The sequence below is a fragment of the Lissotriton vulgaris genome, chromosome 4_1, assembly GCF_964263255.1.
Source record: "Lissotriton vulgaris chromosome 4_1, aLisVul1.2, whole genome shotgun sequence".
Lineage (NCBI taxonomy): Eukaryota > Metazoa > Chordata > Amphibia > Caudata > Salamandridae > Lissotriton > Lissotriton vulgaris.
The window spans coordinates 526,411,815-526,436,141 of NC_141691.1; the positions used below are offsets into that span (position 1 = coordinate 526,411,815).

The 24,327-nt window shown below is 47.2% G+C and overlaps 1 protein-coding gene and 1 pseudogene across 2 annotated transcripts in view; both read right to left on the reverse strand.

Annotated features, from left to right (window-relative positions):
- LOC147721191 (apoptosis-inducing factor 1, mitochondrial-like) overlaps nt 1-24,327 on the reverse strand; it is a 249,867-nt gene that overhangs the window by 20,797 nt on the left and 204,743 nt on the right. For both annotated transcript variants that reach the window (XM_086964674.1, XM_086964673.1), the window contains exons 15-16: nt 19,611-19,753; nt 8,221-8,345 (exon numbers count right to left, since the gene is read on the reverse strand). In XM_086964674.1, the coding sequence (XP_086820800.1) occupies nt 8,221-8,345; nt 19,611-19,753 (268 nt within the window). The remainder of the gene's footprint in view (nt 1-8,220; nt 8,346-19,610; nt 19,754-24,327) is intronic.
- On the reverse strand, nt 8,760-16,840 carry LOC147721192 (uncharacterized; annotated as a pseudogene).

Here is a 24,327-nt window from a genome sequence, read left to right on the forward strand (position 1 = left end):
GTGTTTAGCGTCAGGGCTTTCAGCAGAGGGCTCTGTTGAAGTTCCCCCCAGAAAGGAGCCATCTATCCGTACTGTAACCTGAGTCGCCTGGTGGAGCATAGGTGCAGTGATTGACAGAGGACAGGTGGGCCGCCTAGTAGTATAGTTTGATATTAGGAAGGCTGATGCCTCCGTCATACCAGTTCAAGGAAATCTTACTGAGAGAGATGTGCGGCTTGCCATTCCACAGTAGGTTTAGCTGGAGGCCTTCCACTTCTCTAAAATAGGATGCAGGTATCTGGTCTAAAGAGTTCTGCAGGGCATACAGAAACCGGGGTAGAGACATCATTTTAAAAAGGGCCGCCTTCCCAGACAGGGAAAGGCGGAGCGACCTCCATCTGTCAATATCTTTGCGCAGCCTGAGCAAGGAGGGGTGTGGGGGGGCAGATCATAAGCATAGCGGCGGGAGGGGTCTAGGGAGAGAAAGATTCCCAGATATGTAAAGCCATCTGTGCATATTTGTATAGGACATCCCCGCGGAGGGATCGGCGGCTCTCCTGCCACTACAAACAAGAGGGACTTTCTCCAGTTTATGGAGTAACCGGAGTATCAACCAAAGCTAGTAAGGATATCTAAGACCACAATCAAGGGTCGCCTCGGATAGGTGAAATAAAGGAGGATCTCCCATCATTCACAATATTTATCTGGCAAAAGGAGGGCATAAGAGAGGGAGCCAAACAACTCTTGCAACCTGGAGACACGCCAAGCTCAAATGGCATTCACAAGGGGTTTATCTTTTAAATAACATTTAATTTTCTCCTTTGCAACACGGATAATCTCAGGAACGTGAACTGTTTCGTAGGTGTTGTTGCAATCACTTTGAGGGCGACCTCTGTGTCAGCATAGAAGGAGGCTCTGACAGAACCAGGGATAGGGACTTGTCAATCTTCGACTCCTTAGGTGAAGGAGCCCATAGAGGGCATTGGTGTCAAAGGCGCCAAGCCATTAAGACTATGCTCACCCTTGTGTCGTGTCTCAGCGAGTATAAGGGACATCCTGAACTAGTCCAGCATTCCCAGATGAAGTCCTCGACCTACGCAGGAAGTTGGCTCATGGAGCCAAGATTTTCGGTCAGGATTTTTTTCAGACAAAGAAGTGCGAGAGCAGTGTTGGGAATAATGTTGATACGCCAAACTATCCCAGGAACTAGCCAGTATCCTTGAGGAAGAAAAAGACTTCTACTTCCTATTGCTTTTCCTGTGTTTTTTGAGGGAAGATCGTTGACTGTCAGAGGTCTTTGCTGAATGTGAGGGGGACTGCTTTGGTGTATCCCTGCAAGACATGGCTAGAAATAGCTTGGCCTTCTGCTTCCGGATGGCTTTTTGAGTACATCAAAGCACAGGCGTTTCAGGACTGGGACTCGTGTGTTCAGAGCATAACCATCACATGCAGATGTCATGTGGGTCTGACAATATCGGTTTGTAGAATCCTTGACAGGATTTAAACCCTTAAAGAGTTAGAAGAGACATTTGACCTAATCAATGTGAAAATGATGAACTTAGTCAGGGTAGCACTGTGAGAGATCTCAAACCGGGTCAATAAGGTACAAAAAAACAGGAACTGACCCCAGCATGCCAGCTGATGCCCTACATACATTGCTGTCACCATGTCTGAACAGCGAAGTCGCCTCTGAAGCAACATGGTGGCACCTCTTGACCAGGATAATGCCTAAAAGGATACAATTAAGCAGAGGAATCTGCCGGAAACCTATGCATCAGAAATCTATAATAATTTTACTATTGTTTTAAATATATGCTTGACTTTGATATTGACTAATGCACAAGTTACTTACCTTCAGTAAGGATATATCTGTAATAAACGGTAGTTCTTGTTAGATTCCTTATCTTAGAATATCCCCAGGCGTTAGGCTGGATCCGGAAAGTTTTCTTCAGCAGTACCCTTGCGCGTCGGTAGGCGTCGTCTGCGGCTCCACGTCCGTCGTCGGCGTTGTGATCACCGGAATGACGGAGTACTTAGATGCCACCCTCGTACGCCAACGCCAGTTCTGTACATAGCATCCGCGCCAGGAACGCAGATCTATGATAGAAACAGACACTGGTGCCATAAAACTAGGGCCCTGAAAGGGATGACCTTACCCCTAGCAGAACGAGGAGGATGGGTGGGAACACTAACTACTGTTCCTTACGGATATATCGTTACCGAAGGTAAGTAACTTGTGCATCTGAAAGAAACAGGTTAGTGTTAGATTCCCTACCTTAGAATAGATACCCCAGCAATATCAACCCCGGTGGTGGGTCTGCGAACCAAGAGCACACCAGAAAGTCCTAGAGAACGGAACAGCCGAAAAAGCCATCTCTCCGAACTTGGCTGCCCAGGCAGTAGTGCTTAGCAAACGTGTGCAGCGAGGCCCATGTAGCTGGAATGGGCGCGTAGCCCCACAGAAGGCTCCTTTTTCGCCAAAGAGTAGCAAACCTTGATGCACAAAACGACCGAGAGATGGTCCGCTTGTGCACCGCCCGTCCCTTCTTTGCGGCCATGTAACCAACAAAGAGCTGGTCGTCCACCCGGAACTGGCGTGTGCGATCTAGATAGGAGAGCGCACATTTTGGGTCCAGACGGTGGAGCCTCTCTTCCTCTTTCGAGGGATGCAGAGGCGGAAAGAAGGGGGGCAAGGTGATGGACTGCCAGATATGAAAGGCTGTAACCACCTTGGGCAGGAAAGAAGGACGAGTCCTCAGAACAACCTTGTCCGGATGGACAGAGGAAAGGAGGCTTAGAAGCCAGAGCCTGGAGCTCACTCACTCTCCTGGCAGAGGTGATGGCAACCAGGAATGCAGTTTTAAGAGTCAGTAGACGAAGAGGGCAGTTATGAAGTGGCTCACAGGGAGTGCACATCAGATAAGTCAGTACAAGGGTCAAGTCCCACTGAGGCATCACAAAGGGAACAGGAGGAAACGTGTGTGTGATGCCTTTCAAGAATCTATTTACAACAGGGGACTTGAAAAGAGAAGGCTGAAGAGGAAGCCTTAAGAAGGCTGAAATGGCCGAGAGATAGCCTTTGACAGTGCCCAGAGCAGAGCCCTGCTGGGCAAGAGAAAGAAGGAAGAGGAAGAACCTCTGAAAGAGAAGCAGAGAGTGGATCCACAGCCTTTGCTGTGCACCATGCCACAAATGTGTTTCACCTGCAGGCGTATACCGATTTTGTGGAGGGACGCCTGGCTGCCAGAATTACATCACAGACTTCAGGAGGCAAGTCAAATGGCCTCAACTGTCGCCGCTCAATCTCCACACATGTAGGTGAAGACTGGACAGGTTCAGGTGGAGGACAGTCCCCTGCTGCTGCGACAGAAGGTCCTCCTGAAGAGGCAGCCGAATCGGGGGATCGACTGACATGCTGAGTAGCTCGGGATACCAGTATCTTCATGCTCAGTCCGGAGCCACAAGGATGACTTGGGCGCAGTCGCGCCTGATCTTCTTCAGCACTCTGGGCAGAAGTTGTATAGACGGAAAGGCGTACAATAGACCGCAGCTCCACTTGCAACGAAAAGCGTCTCCGAGCGAGTGCAGCCTTGGAAATTCCAGCGCGCAGAACTGATGACATTGCGCGTTCTCTTCTGTGGCAAATAGATCTAACCAAGGCTCTCCCCACTGCAGAAAGAGACCTTGCGCCACATCCGAGTGCAGACGCCATCCGTGATCCATCATGCACTGGTGGTTGAGTTAGTCCGCCCTGGCGTTCTGAGAACCTGCCAGGGGTTGAACCACCAGGGTGACGCCCTGGTGTTCCAGCCATGTCCAGAGGCGCAGAGCCTCCTGACAAAGGTTCCACGACCATACCCCGCCCCGATTGTTGCAGTACCACATGGCGGAGGTGTTGTCCGTGAACACCTGCACTACACTTCCCTGGACAGAGGGAAGGAATGCCTTCAGTGCAAGCCGGATTTCCCGCGGCTCCAGAAGGTTGATATGGAGCCGGGCCTCCGCCGGAGACCAGAGGCCTCTGATCTCCGCCTCTCCCATGTGGCCCCACTACGTGCTTCGGTTGGGGAAGGGAGAGGGATCTGCCGCTGACCCAATCGCGGTCCGCGAGCCACCACTGCAACGGTCTTACAGTGCCCTCCGAGATCAGGACGTGGTGGGACAGGTTGCCCTGATGCTGTGCCCACTGGAACTTCAGGTCGCACTGCAGAGCCCGCATCCGCCACCTGGCGTGATGCACCAGTAGGATGCAGGAGGCCATCAGCCCCAGGAGCCGCAGCGTCAACCTGACCGAAACTCGGGATAAAGGCTGAAAGATCGGAATCAGAGCCTAAATATCCCGAACCCGCTGCTCGGGAGGATAAACCCGAAACTGCGCCGAGTCCAGAACCGCTCCGATGAAGAGGAGCTTCTGAGAGGGAATCGGGTGCGACTTCGGCATGTTGATGGAGAACCCCAGCAAATGCAGGTCCGCCGGCCGTAGTCTGGAGGTGGTTGACGACTGTCTGGGGAGAGCCCGCCTTCAACAACCAGTCATCGAGATAGGGGAAGACTGGAACCCCTGATCTGCGCAACTACCGCCATCACTTTCGTGAACACCTGAGGGGCGCTGGTAAGGCCGAAGGGGAGCACGGTAAACAAAGTGTTCGTGGCCTACCGTGAACCGCAGGTAGCGACGGTGGGGCGGCGGGATGGGTATGTAGAAATATGCATCCTGCAAGTCCAACGCTTCCATCCAGTCTCCAGGGTCTAGGGAAGCAAGGACCTGAGCTAAAGTCAGCATCTTGAACTTCTCCTTCTGGAGGAAGCCATTGATACTCCGGAGGTCCAAGATAGGGAGTAGGCCTCCTTTGACCTTCTTGGGTACCAGAAAGTAGTGGGAGTAGCAACCATGTCCTACTTCTGGCCAAGGAACACGCTTGATGGCCCCGTTGGCCAAGAGGGCCATAACTTCCTACTGCAGAAGTTGCAAGTGATCCCCGACATGCGGTGGTACTACGGTGGCATGGCTGGAGGGGTCGTCACGAAGGGGAGGGAGTAGCACCCTTCGGACGATCTGTAGCACCCAACCTGTGTGACGTTATAGTACGCCAGTGGAGGAGGTGATGGCTGACCCTGCCTCCCACTGGCGTTGAATGGGCCTGAAAGCTCAGACTAGGAACACTTTGAGGCAGATGCTGCTGGAGCGGATGTGGACTGACCTTGCTGTTGTCCCCCGGCACTGCCACGGCGGTTACCACGGCTGCAGCCGCCTTGAGGCTGGTTCTGTGGCCTGTGGCTGGCACGACGCAAAGGGGCGCCCCTTCCTTGGCCACGAAAGGCAGAAGTTTGCTGGCGCTGGCCCGCCAAGCCCAAGGACTTGGCCTTAGCCCTGGAGTCCTTGAAAGGCTCAGGCGCACTGTCTGCCTCGTCGCCAAAGAGGCGACGGCCATCGAAGGGCATGTTCATGAGCGTGGCCTGCAAAAGTATGGGGTGTCCCGTTTGTACAGGCCGAATAGCCTGGTTGCCAAAGGAAGGAATATATATACCTCGGACTAATAAAGGGTCTCAATGAGCCGGGTTAAATCTTTCTCATGGGATTTACAACAATGAGCAACAAGTATCTGATGTACAAATCACTGAATTCTAAGGAAATAATTACAAAAAAAGACAAGATCATATGAGACAAAAATGTAAACTAAAACAGATAACTTTTGGCAAAAAATATACAAATGTATTCTTATTTCATACACATTTCATTATTCCATCACGTTTAAAAACAATAATAAAAGCAAACATATAACTAATATTTTCATATAATGTCATACAGTACGTGCTAGTTCAAATGGAGTACAGAAAATTTAAAGAATCACAGGTAAAGTCGACGCGGCGTTTCGGTTTTTCTTATACAACACCTTCTTCAGGACCGATTCTTATTCACAAAATCTTTTGTTTTTAAAATCCACTCCAATTTTAGTGGTATGTTGTGCCTCAGTCTTGTATGATCTGTTGGCATCAGTTAACTTCTAAAGTGGGAACATCTTTAATATTAATTCCACTTTGATTATAGTAGTGTACAGTGCCTCAGTTTTATATGGTCTGCTGGCATCTGCCGAGTTCAAAATATAGATATATCTTGTGATAATGATATATCTTGCCTTCCACACTGTGCGAGGGAGCCACCGTTTTGGATTCAATATCCAGATTCCTATTATCGCAAGGGCAAGCCGCTGCAGTCGTTTCGATCTAGCTTGGCGTAAAGGAAAGATTTTTCAGGGTATGTTATCTTGTTCTGTTTCTTTTTGCCCACTGCCCTTATTGAATTCTTGCGGCCTCCCTGCTCCTTCTCGTCACAGCGTCGCCGGTTCCGTCGTTCGTTCAATTTCAGTCTGCGTGGCCTGGACATCGCCTGAGAAAATGGCAGACCTCAGCCAGGCCTGGTAGCGAACCACCACATTCGTGGAAATGCCGTTCCCAGCGAGTTTGTGGTATCAAGTCCACACCTGATGGAATAACGCGACGCATCCCGCCCCTCCGCTAGGGCTTGGGCAGACCGGGCCCGGGCCTCCTCTAGGCACTGGGCAGCACATCTGCAACAAAGTCCCACAAAGAGTAGTTATAACGGCACAAAAGGCAAGCGGTGTTGATAGACCGCAACCCCAAACTCAATGAGGAGAACAATTTCTTCCCAAACTGATCAAACCTTTTGGATTCCCGACCCGGGGGAGCAGTCTGGAATGCGGTATGGGACGTAGATGCCTGGATCACCAGGCTCTCGGATGTGTGGTGTACGGACAGAAAGCAGGGGTCGCCCGGAGCCGGGCGGTGGTGTCGGGCCACGTTCCGATCCACAAGAGGCACTGTGGAGGGCTTGGACCAGGTGCCCATCAGAACGTCCGTGAGGGCCTCATTGAACGGCAGCAGAGGCTCCGAGGAGCTTACTGGCGGCTGAAGCACCTCAGTGAGGAGATTAGTCCTCCCGGCCGCTGCAGGGAGCTCAAGAGCCACACCATACATAGCACCCTCCGTAGCCACGGAGGGAGGAGAGATGAAGCCAGTGTCGGGCGACGTGTCAAAACCACTGGCCTCCCCAAGCTCATCTGCCTAGCCTGACTCAACTTGCCCTGCTGTGCCGGTCCGGAGGGTCCTCAGACCCCTCCCAGTCCTCCCCTTCATCCGTGTCCTGGTAAACAGGCTGGAATGACGGAGCCGGGTCGTAGGTGAAGGAGTCACCCATCGACGCCGGAGATGGCGCCGAGTGGCGCCGTTCCGACGCCGGACCCGGACTGACACTGGGGCCGACGTCGTCCGAAGACAGCGCCAGGAGCGACACCATCGAGGTACGCGCAAGGGGAGGAGTCGTAAGGTCAACTGGCGTCGACCGGGATCCAGGCACGGATCCCATAGGGGCCGGCAGCGTCGGGACCAAAGTCGACGCCGAAGCACACAACAGCGCAGGGGCCGGAGCCACCGGCTCACCAAGGACCCCTGTCGGGTCTGCCGGGCCCGAAGGCATGCCAGCAGGTGTCGACGGAGGGAAGTGAGTCCTTGTGGCAATGAGGAAATCACGAATCTCCTCCGACATCGCTCGCAGGCCAGGGAACGGAGGGTATGGGCCTGGAGGAGACTCCTGCGGCTCCGGCGGTGTCGCCCGAACCCTCAGCCGCGTCGCGCGAGCGGAGTCCGAAGAGCGATGTTGTCTCTTTGACTTTTTTTTTTGAGTGCCTTGTCTTACCGGAGGACTTGGAGCCTGACGGTAATAACTCGACGAGCGACGACTGCGACTCCGCGACCGGTCCCTCTACTTCCTCCTCGACCCGGACCTTGAGCGGCGCAGAGCCGACTGCCGGATCTCGAGTAGCTTGCGGGACCGCTCCCGCCTAGCTTTCGAGGTCAAGGCCCAGCAGTCGGGGCACGACTTGTCGTCGTGGTCGGCCAGAGGCAGTAGAGACACCGATGGTGGGGGTCGGTCACTGACATCAGGCGGTGACAGGCGTCGCAAGTCTTGCAGCCAGGCATCCCTACAGCACCAGGAGTCGAAGTCGACTCAAAAAGGAGATGCAAAATAGATCAAAAAGACACAGAGCCACAGACGACACCTACCGACGCGCAAGGGTACTGCTGACAAAAACTTTCCGGATCCAGCCTGATGCCTAGGGATATTCTAAGGTAAGGAATCTAACACTAACCGGTTTCTTTCAGATGTATCCATATGTTAATAGGTATTATACTGTGCTGTGTGCAGGAACTGCAGTATCTTACCAGACTCCTCAGTGGCTGACTTTGGTGTGTCTTTCGCAGTGGCTTTAGCAAACACTCCCACAGTAGGCAAGCTGCTATCTACAAGACCAATTGCTTCATATCCTACATCTGGACCCAGGTCACTCCTGAAAAGCATAAAGCACCACATTATACGGGTAATACACATGGAAGAACATTTTATATAGACTTTTTCGTAAACCACAGGCAGCACAGATCTGCTTCCTGCATTCTCAAGCAAACAAACATACCTGTAAAATATCTTTTGTTGGCTGGTCATGCATATGGCATGTGTTACTATTAAATATCCAACAAGAGTCAGGGATATTGCCTGGTAGTGACAACATAACTGAACATTTGTAAGCACCTTTGTAAGCTAATATTGATGGAGCAGCCCTTCAGTACATAAAATCAGTTTCTCGATTACTAACTTATAAATATATAATTTGCAGGACTTGAGGGCAATCAGTTCATTAGTGGTTTTGACCTTAGGAGTGCTTACGGCCACCACTTGCGCTGTTTGTCCTGTGTCTCAGTGATTTCTAGTTTGTCAGAAAGCTGTCAGGACATGAATACTCATGGTGGTGAAGTTCAGCCATGATTGCAGTAGTTAAGGAGGCGGACCATAAATGACAGAAGGCGAAGAATCCTGGCGATGCTAGAAAAGGGTGACAAGGCATTATGTAGAAAGAGAGCTACTTGTAGCATCAGAATACTCTGCTAATGAGTCTCCATCAACAACAGAGGAAGTGCCTGCCCAATGTGAGCTAACAGAAGTCATCAAATGTGCCATGTGGCCAAAACATAAACAGGATGCTTGTGATGACAGCCCATTGCAAATGCATAGCTGGGAACATATACTAAGGAAGACAGATCAGGGTGTGAAATGTAGCCTGGTGGAGCTGTGGGCTGAAGGAAGATTTGGGTGTCCTCTGAGAAACCTCCGCTACTGAGCCTCATTGGAGGCCGCCACATGGATGATGTAGATAGTTACCAAATCTCCAGCGTTTTTCTGGCTTGCTTAGCAATAATACACTGTAGGCATGGTAAACAATGACCCAAGGCTTGACAATTCAAATGAATGTTTCCTTGATCGTTTCCTCCCTGTACTGCTGCTTATGCTTAATCTAGTAGTGGCCTACTCTTCCGTGCCCCCAAATGATCCCTTCCCCAACAGTGAGTAGCGTAGCAAGCAATGGGTCCGTTGCGGTCTGCTACAGCTCAATTAACCGTTGGGAGTTTACTATTTCATTTTGGCCCAGTGTTTCAAATCCTCTTCAGGCCTCTCATCAGTACAAACTCTTTTCAGTCCCACTTCTGCAGCGTCCAATCCACCATATCCGGACCCTCATTCCACAAATAGTTGACAACCCAAACATTTTTCACAACAGAATGCAAGATTAAAGGTCAAAAGAAGAGAAAACCCTACAAACTAAGAGAGACTGAAGACCAAGGTTTCAAAACGTGTAATGTACATAGTAAAAGGTATTTAGACTGGATTTGGTTGATATTAATAGAGCTAATGCAAGGAACACAAGATGGGTGATACAAGATCTCATAATTAATTAATTAATTAATTATGTGCTTATATAGCGCTGGAATCACTCCCGAAGGGGTACCTCCGCGCTTCGACCGCTGCGAAACCCTTCCTGGCTTTCCTGAGAGATGGTCCCTTAATGGGTATCGCCAGGGTGAGACCAGGCATTCCCGGCGGTCTGGTGGGGCCGTTAGTGAAGATGAGGCAAGCTAGTGCCCAGAGTTGCCGAGTGTGATCGCTGATCAGAGTGGGCACCGAGGCGAGAGAATTATCGAGTCCGCTGACCCTGGTCCAGAAACCTGCCGCGTCGGGAATCGAACCCTGGTCCCGGGCCGTCCTCTGCTCTCGGGTCTGCCGCCTCTAACCAGTGAGCCACACTACTTCAAGCAGGAGTTATTCACAAGCAGAAAGTGGCAGTCTAAATAGGCAAATATCTCAGTGGCAGAATGAATAGACATGGGACCTGTGATCTGATGTAGTAAAGATAATGCCAATAAAAAAATAGATTTTCAACAGGTAAAGGTCGGGTGCCAAATCATGTTAGTAGAAATGGCAGGCTGAAAACGAAGCTTTTGCTCCAGCTATTGGGACATCTGTTTTGCCAGACAGTAATTTCACCCAGTGTCACTGATTCGAGCAAGCAACAGTACAGAGGCATGGGATACCAGATTAACTGGAGGGCCACAATCAATTAAGTCATTGTTACTGTAAGAGAAGAATAACTTAACCCCATAAAAGTGAAGTAGAAAGTTAAGTTGACAAGTGTATATAGAAGGACTGTTCACAAGGTATCAAGATACAAAAGGGACCAACTAGTGAAGAGGGAAGGCAACAGTATGAGGTCCAGGTTGAACCGGAGAGAAAAAACAAACTAAGACAAATTCAGATCTCACATCCCCAATCTCGGTCCGAGTGCTTGCACCTTCTCTTTTGTCTGCATAATTAGTTTAACTGTGCTATCTATTTTTTTTCAAAGACTCAACTCTGCCTAAACTTCGAGGTTAGGGAGAGATGTGAGTGTCATGCAGTGTTTGCAATCCATATCCTCTACCATATATCGTAGGAACCCTCGACGGCTACCACTGGAGACTCAAGTGTTCTATGGGTGTAACTTGATAACTGAAATGCAATGCAGTTGATCGCAATAATATTCGAGCTACTGGAACCAATGGTAAAACAAGCATTTTCAATGCAATAGGTCTCACATTAGTTGCATGCATTTATTTGCTTTGCAAATGTTAAAGAAATGTGGCATCCGCCCTCCATTGTTTTTCGATTTATTGACTACTGTAGTCATAGCAACACGCAGCACTTTTGCTTAATATGTCTAAAAGGAATGCATGGCATGCCGCCACTGCTGAAAAAGTAAATAAATGGAGAAAAAATGTGGCATCCGCTAGTCTTCATTTTTCTATTTATTGACTTTTGTGGCAATGGTGTTACACCACGCTTTAGCTTTAGATGTTTAAAGCTAAAGCACGATGTGCAGCCATTGTCACAAAAGTCAATAATCAGAAAAAAGGTTGCGTGGCTGCAATATTTTTGGCCTATTTATTTACTTCTGTAAAAATCGCGACATGCTGTGCTTTATATGTTTAAAATTATAGCAAGGCGTGCTGTGATTGCTATAAAAGTGGTGAAAAAAAATAAGTAGAAAAGAAATGCGCCATCCGCCTGCCTTTACTTTTCTATTTATTGCCTTTTGTAGCAACTGATACAATAGGCAGGAATATGCTACTTACCAGTATGCATCTGTTCTTGGCATGTAGGGCTGCTGACATTCATATCTGTGCATAGATCGCCGCCTAGTGTTGGGTCCAGATGATTGCACATTGTTGTCCTGGAAGAGTGTTCGAAGTATCACGAGATGGGTGGCTCCTCCCCTGGACTACAGTGCGCATGGGCATCCTCTACATCCTCAGATTGTTTTGCCCCATTGTGGCAAAGATGGAGTATGATACAGTAAGTGATGTCCATGCTTGAGATTAATTCTGAGTGCTACAGCAGCGACAGGCACCGGGGAGGAGGGCGGTCGATATGAATGTCAGCAGCCCTACATGCCAAGAACAGATGCATACTGGTAAGTAGCATATTCCGTTCGAGGCATGTGGCTGCTGAATTCATATCTGTGCATAGAATAAATAGCAGTCTCCCCCTTAGCGGTCCCAGCTGCAGCAGTCTGAAAAAGAGTCCTGAGAACAGCCTGTCCTACAGTAGCTTGCTGTTTGGAGTGTACATCCACGCAGTAGTGTTTGGTAAATGTATGTATGGTGGACCATGTGGCTGCTCTACATATATCCTCTAGAGGAATGTTACCCAGGAAAAGCCATGGATGCCCCTAACTTGCGTGTTGAATGCGCTCTTGGGGGAACTGTTAATGTGCGTTTAGCTTTTTGATAACAAATCTGTATGCACTTAACAATCCATCTGGCTATACCTGATTCGGAAATGGGGTTGCCTTTGTGCTGTGGTGAAAAGGCAGCAAACAGTTGCTTAGTCTTTCTGAAATCATTTGTCCTGTCTATGTAATACAGGAGAGCTCTTTTAACATCTAGTGTGTGCAGAGCTCTGTCTGCCACTGAATCTGGATTTGGGATGAATACTGGCAGTTCTATCGTTTGGTTAATGTGGAACTGTGATACCACCTTAGGCATAAATTTAGGGTTAGTACGTAGCACTACCCTATTAGCATGAATCTGTATGAAAGGCTCTTGAATAGTTAGGGCTTGAAGCTCACTAACTCTCCTTAGCGATGTGATCGCTACTAGAAAGGCCACTTTCCATGTTAGAAATTGTATCTCACAAGAGTGTAGAGGTTCAAAAGGTGGTCCCATCAGTCTGGTCAGAACTACGTTTAGATTCCAGACAGGTGAAGGCGGGTGTCTAGGAGGAATCACTCGTTTGAATCCCTCCATAAAAGCTTTAATGGCTGGCACCCTGAAAAGGGAAAGGTGCTGCCTGGTGTGAAGATAAGCTGCTATTGCAGCTAAATGTATCCATATGGAACTATATGCCAGATTGCAACTGTGTAGATGTAACAAATAACATACGATGTTTTGAGTTGATGCATCTAGCGATGTTTTGAGTTGATGCATCTAGCGGATTTATGTCATTATTGTTACAATAAATGACAAATCGCTTTCACTTTGCCCTGGTTGTAGGTCTTCTTGCCTCCTTGATAATATTCATACAGTCAGGGGGCAGGTTCAGGTAGCCAAACTATGACTTCAGGAGCCATATTGCAAGGCTCAACTGTTGCGGATCTGGCTGCTGAATGTCTCCATGGCTTTGAGTGAGGAGACTGGGTGTGAGTCGCAGTCGTTGATGAGGCACCACGGAAAGTTCTAGTAACGTGGTGTACCATGCTTGCCTTGCCCATGTTGGAGCAACTAGGATGAGTGTCATTGAGTGCTGTCGCAGTTTGCGTGCCACTAGCGGCATGAGCGGTGCCGTGGGAAAAGCGTACGCAAATCTGCCTGACAAGTTCATCCATATCGCATTGCCCTGAGACTGCGGGTATGGGAACCTGGCAGAGAAGGTTTGGCATTTTGCGTTTTCCTTTGTGGCGAACAGGTCTATCTCTGGATGACCCCACTGCTGGAAATACGGTTGTAGCACTGAGGGATGTATCTCCCACTAGTGCATCTGGTGGCTGTGCCTGCTGAGCAGATCCGCCATCTGGTTGTCCTTGCCTGGGAGGTGTTCTGCCATGAGGAACATGTTTCTTTGAATGGCCCACTTCCACATGCTTTGAGCTAGGTGTGACAACTGGGGAGAGTGTGCCCCTCCCCGCTTCTGGATGTAGTACATGGCAGTCATGTTGTCCGTCCGAATCAGCACGACTTTGTTGCACAAATGCACTTTGAACGCCTTCATTGCCATGAAGATTGCCATCAGTTCCAGCAGGTTGATGTGCATCTTCTTTTGCTGCGTCGTCCATAGTCCCTGCACTGTGTAATGGAGAACATGCGCTCCCCAGCCCTGGAGAGATGCGTCCGTCGTCAGCACTATTTGTGGTACAGGCTCCTGGAACGCTCGTCCCCTGCAAAGGTTTTGTGGGTTCCACCAATGCAGAGAGTTGTATGCACGACCGGTCACCAACACTAGGTCTTTCAACTGTCCTTGAGCCTGGTTCCACTGCCGTGCTAAGCACTCCTTAAACGGACGCATGTGTAGTCTTGCGTGAGGGACTATGAAGATGCAGGAGGCCATCATACCTATCAAAAGCATAAACCTGTGCTGGGAGCGAGTGTTTGGGTCTGAATTTCTGAATCAGCAATTGCATGCTGTTGATTCTCACTGAGTTTGGCTGTGCCTTTGCTGCCAGAGTGTCTATTGTCGCTCCTAGGTACTGTTGTACATGGGCGGGTTGAAGATGAGACTTTGGATAATTTAGTGAAAAACCTAGACTGTGTAGGAGGTGAATTGTGCGGGATATGTGGCTGGCACATTGCTGGGCTGACTTTGCTTGGATAAGCCAGTCGTCCAGATAAGGATAGACATGAATGTGTTGTCTCCGAAGGTGCGCAGCTACTGTCGCCAAGCACTTGGTAAACACTCTGGGGCTGTTGTGACCCCGAAAGGCAGGACCTTGAACTGGTAATGCTGGTTTTGTATGGTGAACCTGAGATATTTCATGTGTCCCGGGTGTATCGGAATGTGGAAATATGCGTCCTTCAGGTTTAGTGTTGCTAGGAAATCTCCCTGACTGAGCAATGGTAGAATTTGCTGCAAAGTGAGCATGTGAAAATGTTCCGACAAGATGTATTGGTTTAGGGGCCTGAGGTCTAGTATGGGCCTGAGAGACCCGTCCTATTTTGGAATTAAGAAGTACAGCGAGTACACCCCTGTACCCTGTTGTTCTAAAGGCACGAGTTCTATGGCCCCATTTTGCAGCATGCAGATGACCTCTTGCTGCAATAATTGTATGTGCTCAGCGGACATAGGACGGTGTCTTGGGGGTATGATGGGTGGAGTGGAGGTTAGTTCTAAAAAATAACCGTATTGGATAAGTTGTCTCACCCACCTGTCTGTGGTAATGCCGTCCCAGACTGGCAGGAACTGCTGAAGTCTTCCCCCGACCGGTGTTACATGGTCTGGGGGCAGTGACAATACGTCACTGTTTAGTATTGGCGGAGAATCTGGCGTTATTATTTCCTCGTCCTCTGCCTTTGGTGCTGTTGCCACGGTATCCACCCCTATTCTTGTTATAGGTGGTCTGTGTGCCTCCTTTGTTGTATTGGGCTTGCTGGGATGCTTGACCTCTAGAGGTTCCCCTGTTACCGGAGCGACGAAAGGAACCTCCCCTGAACTGTTGTGACTGCAAAGCTCCCATGGATTTGGCTGTCTCCGTGTCCTTTATTTTCTCTAGGATTGTGTCCACATCAGGACCAAATAAATAATCAGGGTTAACAGGCTGATTTAGTAATGTGGTTTGAATCTCAGGCTTGAATCCAGAGATGCGTAACCAGGCATGCCTTCTGAGCATCACACTTGTATTGATGGCCCTAGCTGCTGTGTCTGCTGCATCTAGCGCACATTTAATGGAAGCGTTCGATATCAGTTTCCCCTCCTGTATTAGCATTTCTGCTCCCTCCTTATAAGCATCAGGCAAGTGTTGTAGTAGTTGCTCTAATGTGTCGTAATGAGCCCTATCATATCTGGCTAATAGGGCCTGTGTATTTGAAATTCTCCAAATATTCGCTGCTTGAGCCGCTACTCGTTTTCCAGAAGCTTCCAAGATTTTGGATTCTTTGTCCGGAGGAGGAGCATCACCACTTGTTTGAGAGTTCGCTCTCTTACGAGCATTTGACACTACTAAGGAGTCCAATGGCAGCTGGCCCTTGATATACGTAGGGTCTACAGGTGCAGGCCGGTATTTTCTGTCAATTCTTGGGTTCACAACCCTTGCTCTTGTGGTTTCCTTGAAAATGTCACCAGCGTGTTTAAGGACACCCTTCAGCATTGGCAAAGTTTTTACTGATCTCTCTGAAGTTGAGAAAGTGTCAAACAAAAAGTCTTCCTCTATTGGTCAGCATGCATTTCTACATCATGATTATGTGCTGCCCTTTCAATTAACGCGATAAACGCAGCTGTATCTTCAGTTGGCGAGGTCTTGACCATGTAGGATTGAGTGTCAGGCGTGGTGTGTGGCTCACCCGGGTCAACAGGGTCAGTCCAGGGTTGAGACTCCTCTGGATCTGTGTCAATAGGATAATTAAATTCTTCCTCATTGTAGCCTTCCCCCACATCCTCATTAGTACGTGTGGGTGAACATGTATATTCTTGTCCATAGGACTCCACAGGCTCAAAAAGAACAGGTGAGGTGGAAGAGTCCCTTTTCTTTTTGAGTGGGATCTTGTATGACTCCATAGGATTATCTGGAATGATCTTTCTTTTATAAATAGTGAGTCTGCCAGAATCTGAGTCGATGAACAGTTTCGACTGGTTATCATAGGAGGGCGCTTGGAACACAATGTCCTCTTCTATGGGCGGAGTCCTTTTTACTATTGACACCGTCTTGGCCGTTTCGATGCCTTGTTTCGGCTCGAGCGCCTTAAGTCGTGCGGTCGGGGGCAGTCCGAATTTAATCGGTGGCGTAAGCATCGGAGACGGACTGACCTTCTTCGAGGGTGGCGCCGTCTTCGATCCGACCAACTTAATTTTGTCACCAGTTTGTTTCTGGCCTAGCGTCAACTCGAGCTCTTGGTGCGCAGCAGGCATGCTCTTTTGCTTCGACTTGATGTGCTCTATCGAGCCAATCTTGGTCTTCGACTCGAAGGTCTTGACTACCATTGGTTTGGAGGCTGAAAGCTTCGGATCGAGAGTCTTCTGAGACTCGAGTCCCTGGTTTGTGTCGCCGTTTTTTGACGTCGACGTCGATGGCGTCAGTCTGACGTGCTTGTCCTTAGTCACAGGCTTCGGCGCCCCAATCTTCGGGTCGACACCCTTTTGTGACCCCGAAGGGTCGATGACACTCTTCATTTTTATTGGATCCGATGAATCCGAAGTCGTCGATCCGAAGACTGTCTTTAGCAGTTTCGGTTTCGATTGTGATTCTGTTGGTTTCGGTTTCGATTTCACCATCGACCGTGGTTGATCGACCGATGGCTCCTTAGATATATTCTTAGCCGGGCCTTGACGCGGGGCTATAGAATGTTGTTGAAGATCTTGGCTAAGGCCTTCCGGCGATGCCTCGACCTGAGCCTTTGAAAGTTCAGTGTCATCATTGGCCCCCGCAACTACGGTCGGGCCTTGCTCATCGCTCGAGTCGTCATCGACGGCTCTGATGGCCTGTGCGTCGTCCCCTACCTCGATGACGTCTTCATCAGACGTAATCTTCTCCTTCGTCTTTATCATAGTTAGAGTTCTGCTCTGAAGCAGGATCCGACTGTTGTTCAGGATCCTCCTCTTCGACGCCCTCGTTGTCTTCAGCCTCGAAGATGTTCTCTGGGTCGGGTGCTGTTCTCTGTGCCGACTGTCTCGCGGCGCGTCGAAGCCTAAGCGTCTTCTTTGACCTGAACCGAGAACAGGCCATGCAGCTGGCCTCATCGTGGTCTGGAGGTAGGCATTTATTGCACACCGGGTGCACATCAATGTGAGGGTATTTAGAGTTGCAAACGGGGCATCGTTTGATCGGGCTCCGTTCCATCGTCGATAGTTGATGGGGCCTCTGGTGTCGAAAAAGCCACGCGGCCTTCAACGTCCAGCTCGAAGAACTGGAACAAGTACGCGGCACCGAACGAATAAACAATACAGACGCCCCGAAGGCCTTTTGGCCTTGTAAAAAAGTTTATTATCGATTCCGAACTTGAGTTAAGAAAGTACATCCAAACCCAATGGCGGAAAGAAACAATCTGAGAATGGAGAGGATGCCCATGCGCACTGTAGTCCAGGGGAGGAGCCACCCATCTCGTGATACTTCGAAGACTCTTCCAGGACAACAATGTGCAATCATCCGGACCCAACACTAGGCGGCGATCTATGCACAGATATGAATTCAGCAGCCCACATGCCTCAAACATAAATGTTAGATGTTTAAAGCTAACACGCGGCGTGCCACCATTGTCACAAAAGTCAATTAATGGAAGAAAAAAAAAAAAAGGTCTGCGTGCCAAGCTGGGAAATAAATAAAACGTTACCTTGCACACTAATGCAACAGAAAGTTCGGGCACTGCATAGCTGTTGTGCCTACAATGGCAGTCACGACGAAGAATGAATTAACTAAAGAGTGCTCACAAAGTGTAAATGAAATGTACTGAGTACCAAAACATATAATAGCAGCAGTCCTTATGGGAGGTTACAAGAGTAGAAAAGGAGGGCCTAGTAAGCAAAGTAACCAAACACAATGATTCTTTTACAAAGGACAGTCACAAGAGCCAACTGAAAACATGGGCAGGCAATGGGAGGAGCTTCAATCCCATATATTGCACACAGCAGGTCTCAAAGAGACAGCGCAAGCGCTGCCTAGGCGAGTCCTAAAAAGAACAATATGCACTACAGATACTGCCAGGTAACCAATAACTTCTCCATAACCCAAGGAAAGGGTACACAATTTGACAAGGACAGTGATGAATTCCCTTGCAATTTTGTAAGGTATTTTTTACTTTTTAATTTCCTACAACTTTGCTAAGTCTATGTATCCACTTTATGCAATGGACAAGAGGGAGTTGAGCACAGTTTCCTTTGACAATAAACGATCAATAGAGGCAATCTTTGTAGAAAACAAATTTTCTGATGTCACTTTCCATTATTCTTTAGTCAGAACACAGGCTCTGACTAGCCAGCCTTCCAAATATGGCTAAATTAGCAGGATCTAACGATGCTACATCTGGTGGCTCTGTGAATGAAGGCACTCACTGCAGGAATTTGTATTTGCCCTCTTGATCCTCCTGTGGGGTCCACTCAGCCCTCCATCCTTATTAGTACATTAGGAGGCATACCATTGATCTTGGCCAATATAAACACCTGTTAGCACCATAATACCATTTGGACTGGACATTTACTTTATGAGATCGACAGCCACCAGTCATTAAATCTGTGAACTAAGTACAGAGCTCATGGTAAAGTGAAAGTTCTTGCATTGGCAATATATCCCTGCCTGATGTACTACCTTTGATATTTACTTCACAGACTCCTTTCCTTTCTTCAAAGCTGTCAATAGCCTAACCAAGATAACCATCCTAAAGAATTTAACAAGTAAACTGAATGGTAAAAGTTCAAGATTGAACACATACCTCCACTCTATTGTACCGCAAAAGTAAATATATATAATAAGGAGATGACAAGCTAAAAAAATTCTGAATGGGTGATACACTTAAAAGCCCTATGGTCCAGGATTTTCTGCTGTCTGCCACCAGGCTGAGGGAAACAAGGTATGCATAAGTTATTGAAAACAAAAGGGTCCTAAGTGATACCAATCAATGTTTGATATAAGAAAATCTTCTCACACGAAGGAGAAGAATGAAGCTCAACAAGGTATAAGGAGGCATGGAGGTTTGGCTACCTTTGATTGGACAACAGATGGCTAATCAAAGAATACCTTCAGGATCTCTGTTGCTTAAGGCTTTTGCCATAGGTGAAAAGGTAAGACCTTCACAAGTATTTCGAGAAGCCAGGTCACTAATATTATCTGCGTTTGATAGCATGACTGAATTCTCAGAAGACTTTGCTCGGTCTTCTTGACCTTCTGGAGGATCTCACAGTCCAATCGAGTAGGTCCACTTGCTTAACCTGATGATCACAGCACTGTCAGGAGTTCCAAGACGATCCCATTAACAATGAGCATCCCAGTGTCAAATACATGACTGCTGTAGTCAGAATGCAGTAATAAAATGCTTTAGATAAAATAACGTACCAAAACATGGACTGATGCCAGTATGGTTTTGTTGCCCCCGTCATGTTTTCACCTGCCAGTCTTCCACTAACAACAGCATGGTCATGGTGCTCCACTCTTCTTCGGCCCAGCTTTATATCATAAAAACATGCAGCATCTCCTGCCTTAAGAAAACATGTTATATATTACTAATATGACTTATGTTTAATACAAGAGACAGCAACATCTTTATATTTAATTCCTTAATAGTAGGTCGTTGTACTGATCTGCAAATACAGGATTTAAAATATACTCTTCTACATTTGACGTAAAGTACTTCAAAGCTCCTCACCAATCTTGGATATGGTCTTCAACATTGTCTCTGAAACATTCACTTCTGGACTTCTACATGCGAACCAATGACTTTAAATGATACTACTGTTATGTTTTAACCAACAAAGACTATTGACTGATGAGATCTGTAAATTAACCTTTCCAAAGCAACAGCACAGAAAATAGGCTACTTCTGTACCCTGGAGCTCCAATGGTACAGCAAGAAGTACATTCTGTATCTTCAGACTACGCCTCAACTGTCTATACCATCAGTTTAGTAATTAAATGCTGCTGATGATCATGTTTCTACAATTCGATTTGTGGATTTCTGCAACACATTTTCACTGTAAATAATTTAAACTTTTGCAGAAATAAACACCCACGTTAGTGCTACAATTGGCCAAGCAGAAGGTAAAGTTCCCTACCTCACAATTATTGCATCTTGAAAAGCAAGATATTCATTTTTTTATTCACTATAAAAGTAATACAAATATTTTTATTGAACTCCAATGGCAAAGCCATAGGCCTGGATTTTTATTTTTGAATAAAGTGTTACTTTGCTTGGTAGTATGTATGGTGGTGTAGGATGACGAGGGGGGTGATAAAGAGTAGAGGAACTGATGAATAATTAATTAGGGGTATGGACGAGTGAATGAATTAATGGATTGGTGAGTGCAAAGCTGGCTATATCGGTGACTGATACATGGACAGTAGGCTGGAAGAACGGGTAAAGAAGAGAGATGACCATGGGCAGGGTCCTTTGGTCTTTGGAGTCTTGTTTGTGGCATGGGAGTGCCTTCACTCTCTCCACTGATCCGGAATTTTTCTTTCAAGCACACTCATACTTTTGGATGGTTTGCATTATTTTCATTGATTTTAGGTGACCATACACACTCAATTCCAAACGCTCATGAGTATGACCGTTAGCAGAACATTTTTATGCCTCGTTGAAGCTGCTGAAAAGTACTTTTATGTATTTTGCAGTTTAAAATTAAACAGAAAATTAGAGAGCTGGGAAATGTTATATGTGGCACTTGAAATACATAGATGGGACTGATGTGCTTTTAAGGATGGATGGGGATAACGGAGTGCCTCCATGCTCTTCACTTTAGTGTCTGGAACTCCACCCTGCAGCCACAGGAATGTAGTCAACACAGTTCCACACTCTGGGGGAATCTGTTCCCATCGTCCCATCGACCATCTTGAGACACACAAAACCAGGGACATTCAAAATGAATCCCACTGGCCCCAGTATCCAGACTCACAAAACACCATATACTTGGAACTGTTGATTTACACAAAGAGGGAGGCAATAGAGCATCGCACCTACCACCCTAATGGGTGATGCTTTTGTTAGATTAAAGTACTGCACGAATCAGGAAGACCAGTCTTCTTAATCTTCCACACAGGAGAAACTCCATATACAATTGCAGAATATGGGACTCAGCACTACCACTTTTGGCATTTATAACAGGAATTATTTTAGTACAGATTAGCATAGTTGTTCTAGATAATGCATGAAATCCATTGTATTTGTTCTTAAATTTTTTTATTTTTTATTCATAATCTCTTCTTTTATAAAAAAACATCTTTTGCACTGCACGCACACGTACACTTGTGCACACGGGATGTCAGTGTAAGGTTCTGGGTCAGAAGACACAGGAAAAATGTTTGGTTGATGCACATAAAAAAAAAAAAGTGGTTTGCTACCATCATCAATTAATGTGATAAAATCAGGGCAAAGGACTACTGTTCATGTTTAATATGAGGGTATGCTAGGTACACTCTTCCACATCACAGGATAGGTCCTGGATCTCACGTTGTAGGGACAGGCCTAGAGTTCTGTGTTGGATTAGCGTCATGCCAGGGTCAAATTAAAAGTCAGTTCCACATGCAGTTGGCAGCAGTACATGCTCATTTATGATGTATTAGGGCACTCCTGTCCCAACAGAGACCATACACATAAAAGTTTCACGTAGATACGTTGTATCGCAAAATTTCTGTTCCTATGATAATCGGTGTGGCGGATAATTCTTCCTATTCAGCTTACATGGATTTTGTTAACAGGATAGTGCGGAGAAGCCAGGACCATAGCTGCTGTTGTAGAAGAGTAAGAAAAAATCCATAACAATCTCCGTGATAAAAACCTGGTTGCCCTTTTTGAAATTGTAAGTAAAGACATTGTTTAGTAGGGGGGATGGATGAGTACGTTAGTCAAGAAGAATGTATCGTACTGCTCCATGGTAATTTGCAGAGCTGTGTATGCCTATCTGAGAAACGGGTATATAGTACTGATGGCATGTTCACCTTCACTTGGGTATTTGGTCTACAATAATATTAATTATTATTGAACATACAGCTCAATTTGCCAGTGGGACTGAATCTCTCATTATCATTCCACAATCTTCTCAATTCTTACAGTTGTCAAATCAACAATGCAACATTCAACAAATTCTTTACATTTTACAAACACCTTAAATTAAACAGAAAATTGCTAACTCACACTGACCTTGTCAGTGTAATATTTAGATCACGAAGGCAACTATATTTATGAGTTTTTCATGGCACTCCAGTGGGGACTCCAACAGTTGGTCAATGGTCTATGTTGCAAGTACTAGTCATGTAAGATCTCCATAGTGACCTCAGTCCACTTTCAGCTTTGTAGTTTTGTCGTCAACTCCACACAGAACATGGATGAGGCGTTTTGGCCAACTAATTTCCAGTCCGCCCTCTTCCTCCCAGTGTCTTAAAGGCCATCTTTTTCCAGTGTCATTACATAATGTGAGCTAGATCTTGTTTTCTCCATATACAAATTCGTTTTTTCCTCTTTGAATAATTGTTAGGTTCTGTGTACCCTGCTCAGTGCTTAACATCACATTTAGTTTTTTTTTTTTAACTCAAATAATTTAAAACAGACCAAACCTCACATTCTATACGTTACTGTGCGTATGGTTAGAAGAGTGCCATGTGAGACAGCTGCCTGGTAATGCACGGGTTTCCTGCTATCTGGGTCCCCAGTGCCAGATCCCTTTCCCTAAAACTGTACAAGTGTTCCCCCAATTGCAATACCTTTAGCATCCCTTGTAAGTCTCTAATAGATGGTACAGCTGATACCTAGGGCAAGGAGGCTAAAGAGGGACCCTAAGGGCTGCAGCATGCATTATGCCACCATAAGGGACACATTAGCATAAACATGCAAACTGCCAGTGCATGCTGCTTTCCATGGTGCAGAGAAAAGCGACATGACATGACACACATCCCATGTGCCATGCCTGCAGACACTGCATGCAGTATAGGTAAGTCCCCCTACAGCAGGCATTACAGCCCTAAGGCTGGGTGCATTATACTACATGTGTGGACATATCTGCATGTGCAGATATCCCCCTGTGATGTCGAAATCAATTCTTAGATATTACAAGTGGGCAGGGAAGCAATTTTGAACACATGTGCAGGACACGGATATTTACGAGTTTCCCAGCTACAGGATGGCTTCACTGAAACTAGAGGTGTTTGGTATCAAACATCTTGTATTAATAAACCCACACGGATTCCAGTGAGGGATTTAATAATACATGCACCCAGAGAGCAACTTAGAGGTGCCCCCTGAAAACATACAGACTACTGGTGCTCTGGCCGACTGGTGTAGACCAGCTTGCCTGTACAGATAGGTTTCTGAACCCCTGCAGGTGAGAGCAGGTGCTCTCTGAGGGCAGAAACAATGCCTGCTCCAGGTAGAGGTGTCACCTCTTCCAAGCAATATGGCTAAGCGATCTACATAAAGGCAGGAGGCTTCAAAGGCTTCTGCTACCTTTGGTATGTGATCTAAGGCTTCTCTAGACAGGGGAAATGCCACCCCTACCCCAGGTTCATTTGGCCCCAAGTGAAGTGAGAAAATTAGCTAGTCATGAGTTGTGTTCCCCTTTCAGGCTAGTACCACCCCTAAGGTGGGGTACCTGAAGTGAACACTACTTTTAGAATTCCAACATCTTAGTTTTGACAGAATTAGGCACTCTGGGTTAGGGTTATGCCCATTTCCCAGTGGAAGTGGCCATACAGAGGGAGTAGACACCCTAAAGGTAAGTAGTCTATTGGCTCCTGTAAACCCCTAAATGAGTATTTAGATGGCACCCTGACACCAGAAATAAGAGCCATGAGAAAAGCAAGAACTAAAGACTAGCTGTGGACATTTGGCACCAAACCCTGCCTGCACCTAGTCTCGACAATCATGACAAGCAACTTGTCCTGCAGCTGACCAGCTTCCAAGAACTCGCATGAGAGCAGTATACGCCGCAATAGTCCACGCTTCTCCAATGCGATTAGTGGGTCACACCAACATTTCCTGAACTGTATGTATTGGCATACTTGTATAGCGCAATGTCTGTCACACCAACGGGTATCCTGGCGCTTTAGACTTTTGTAATACACA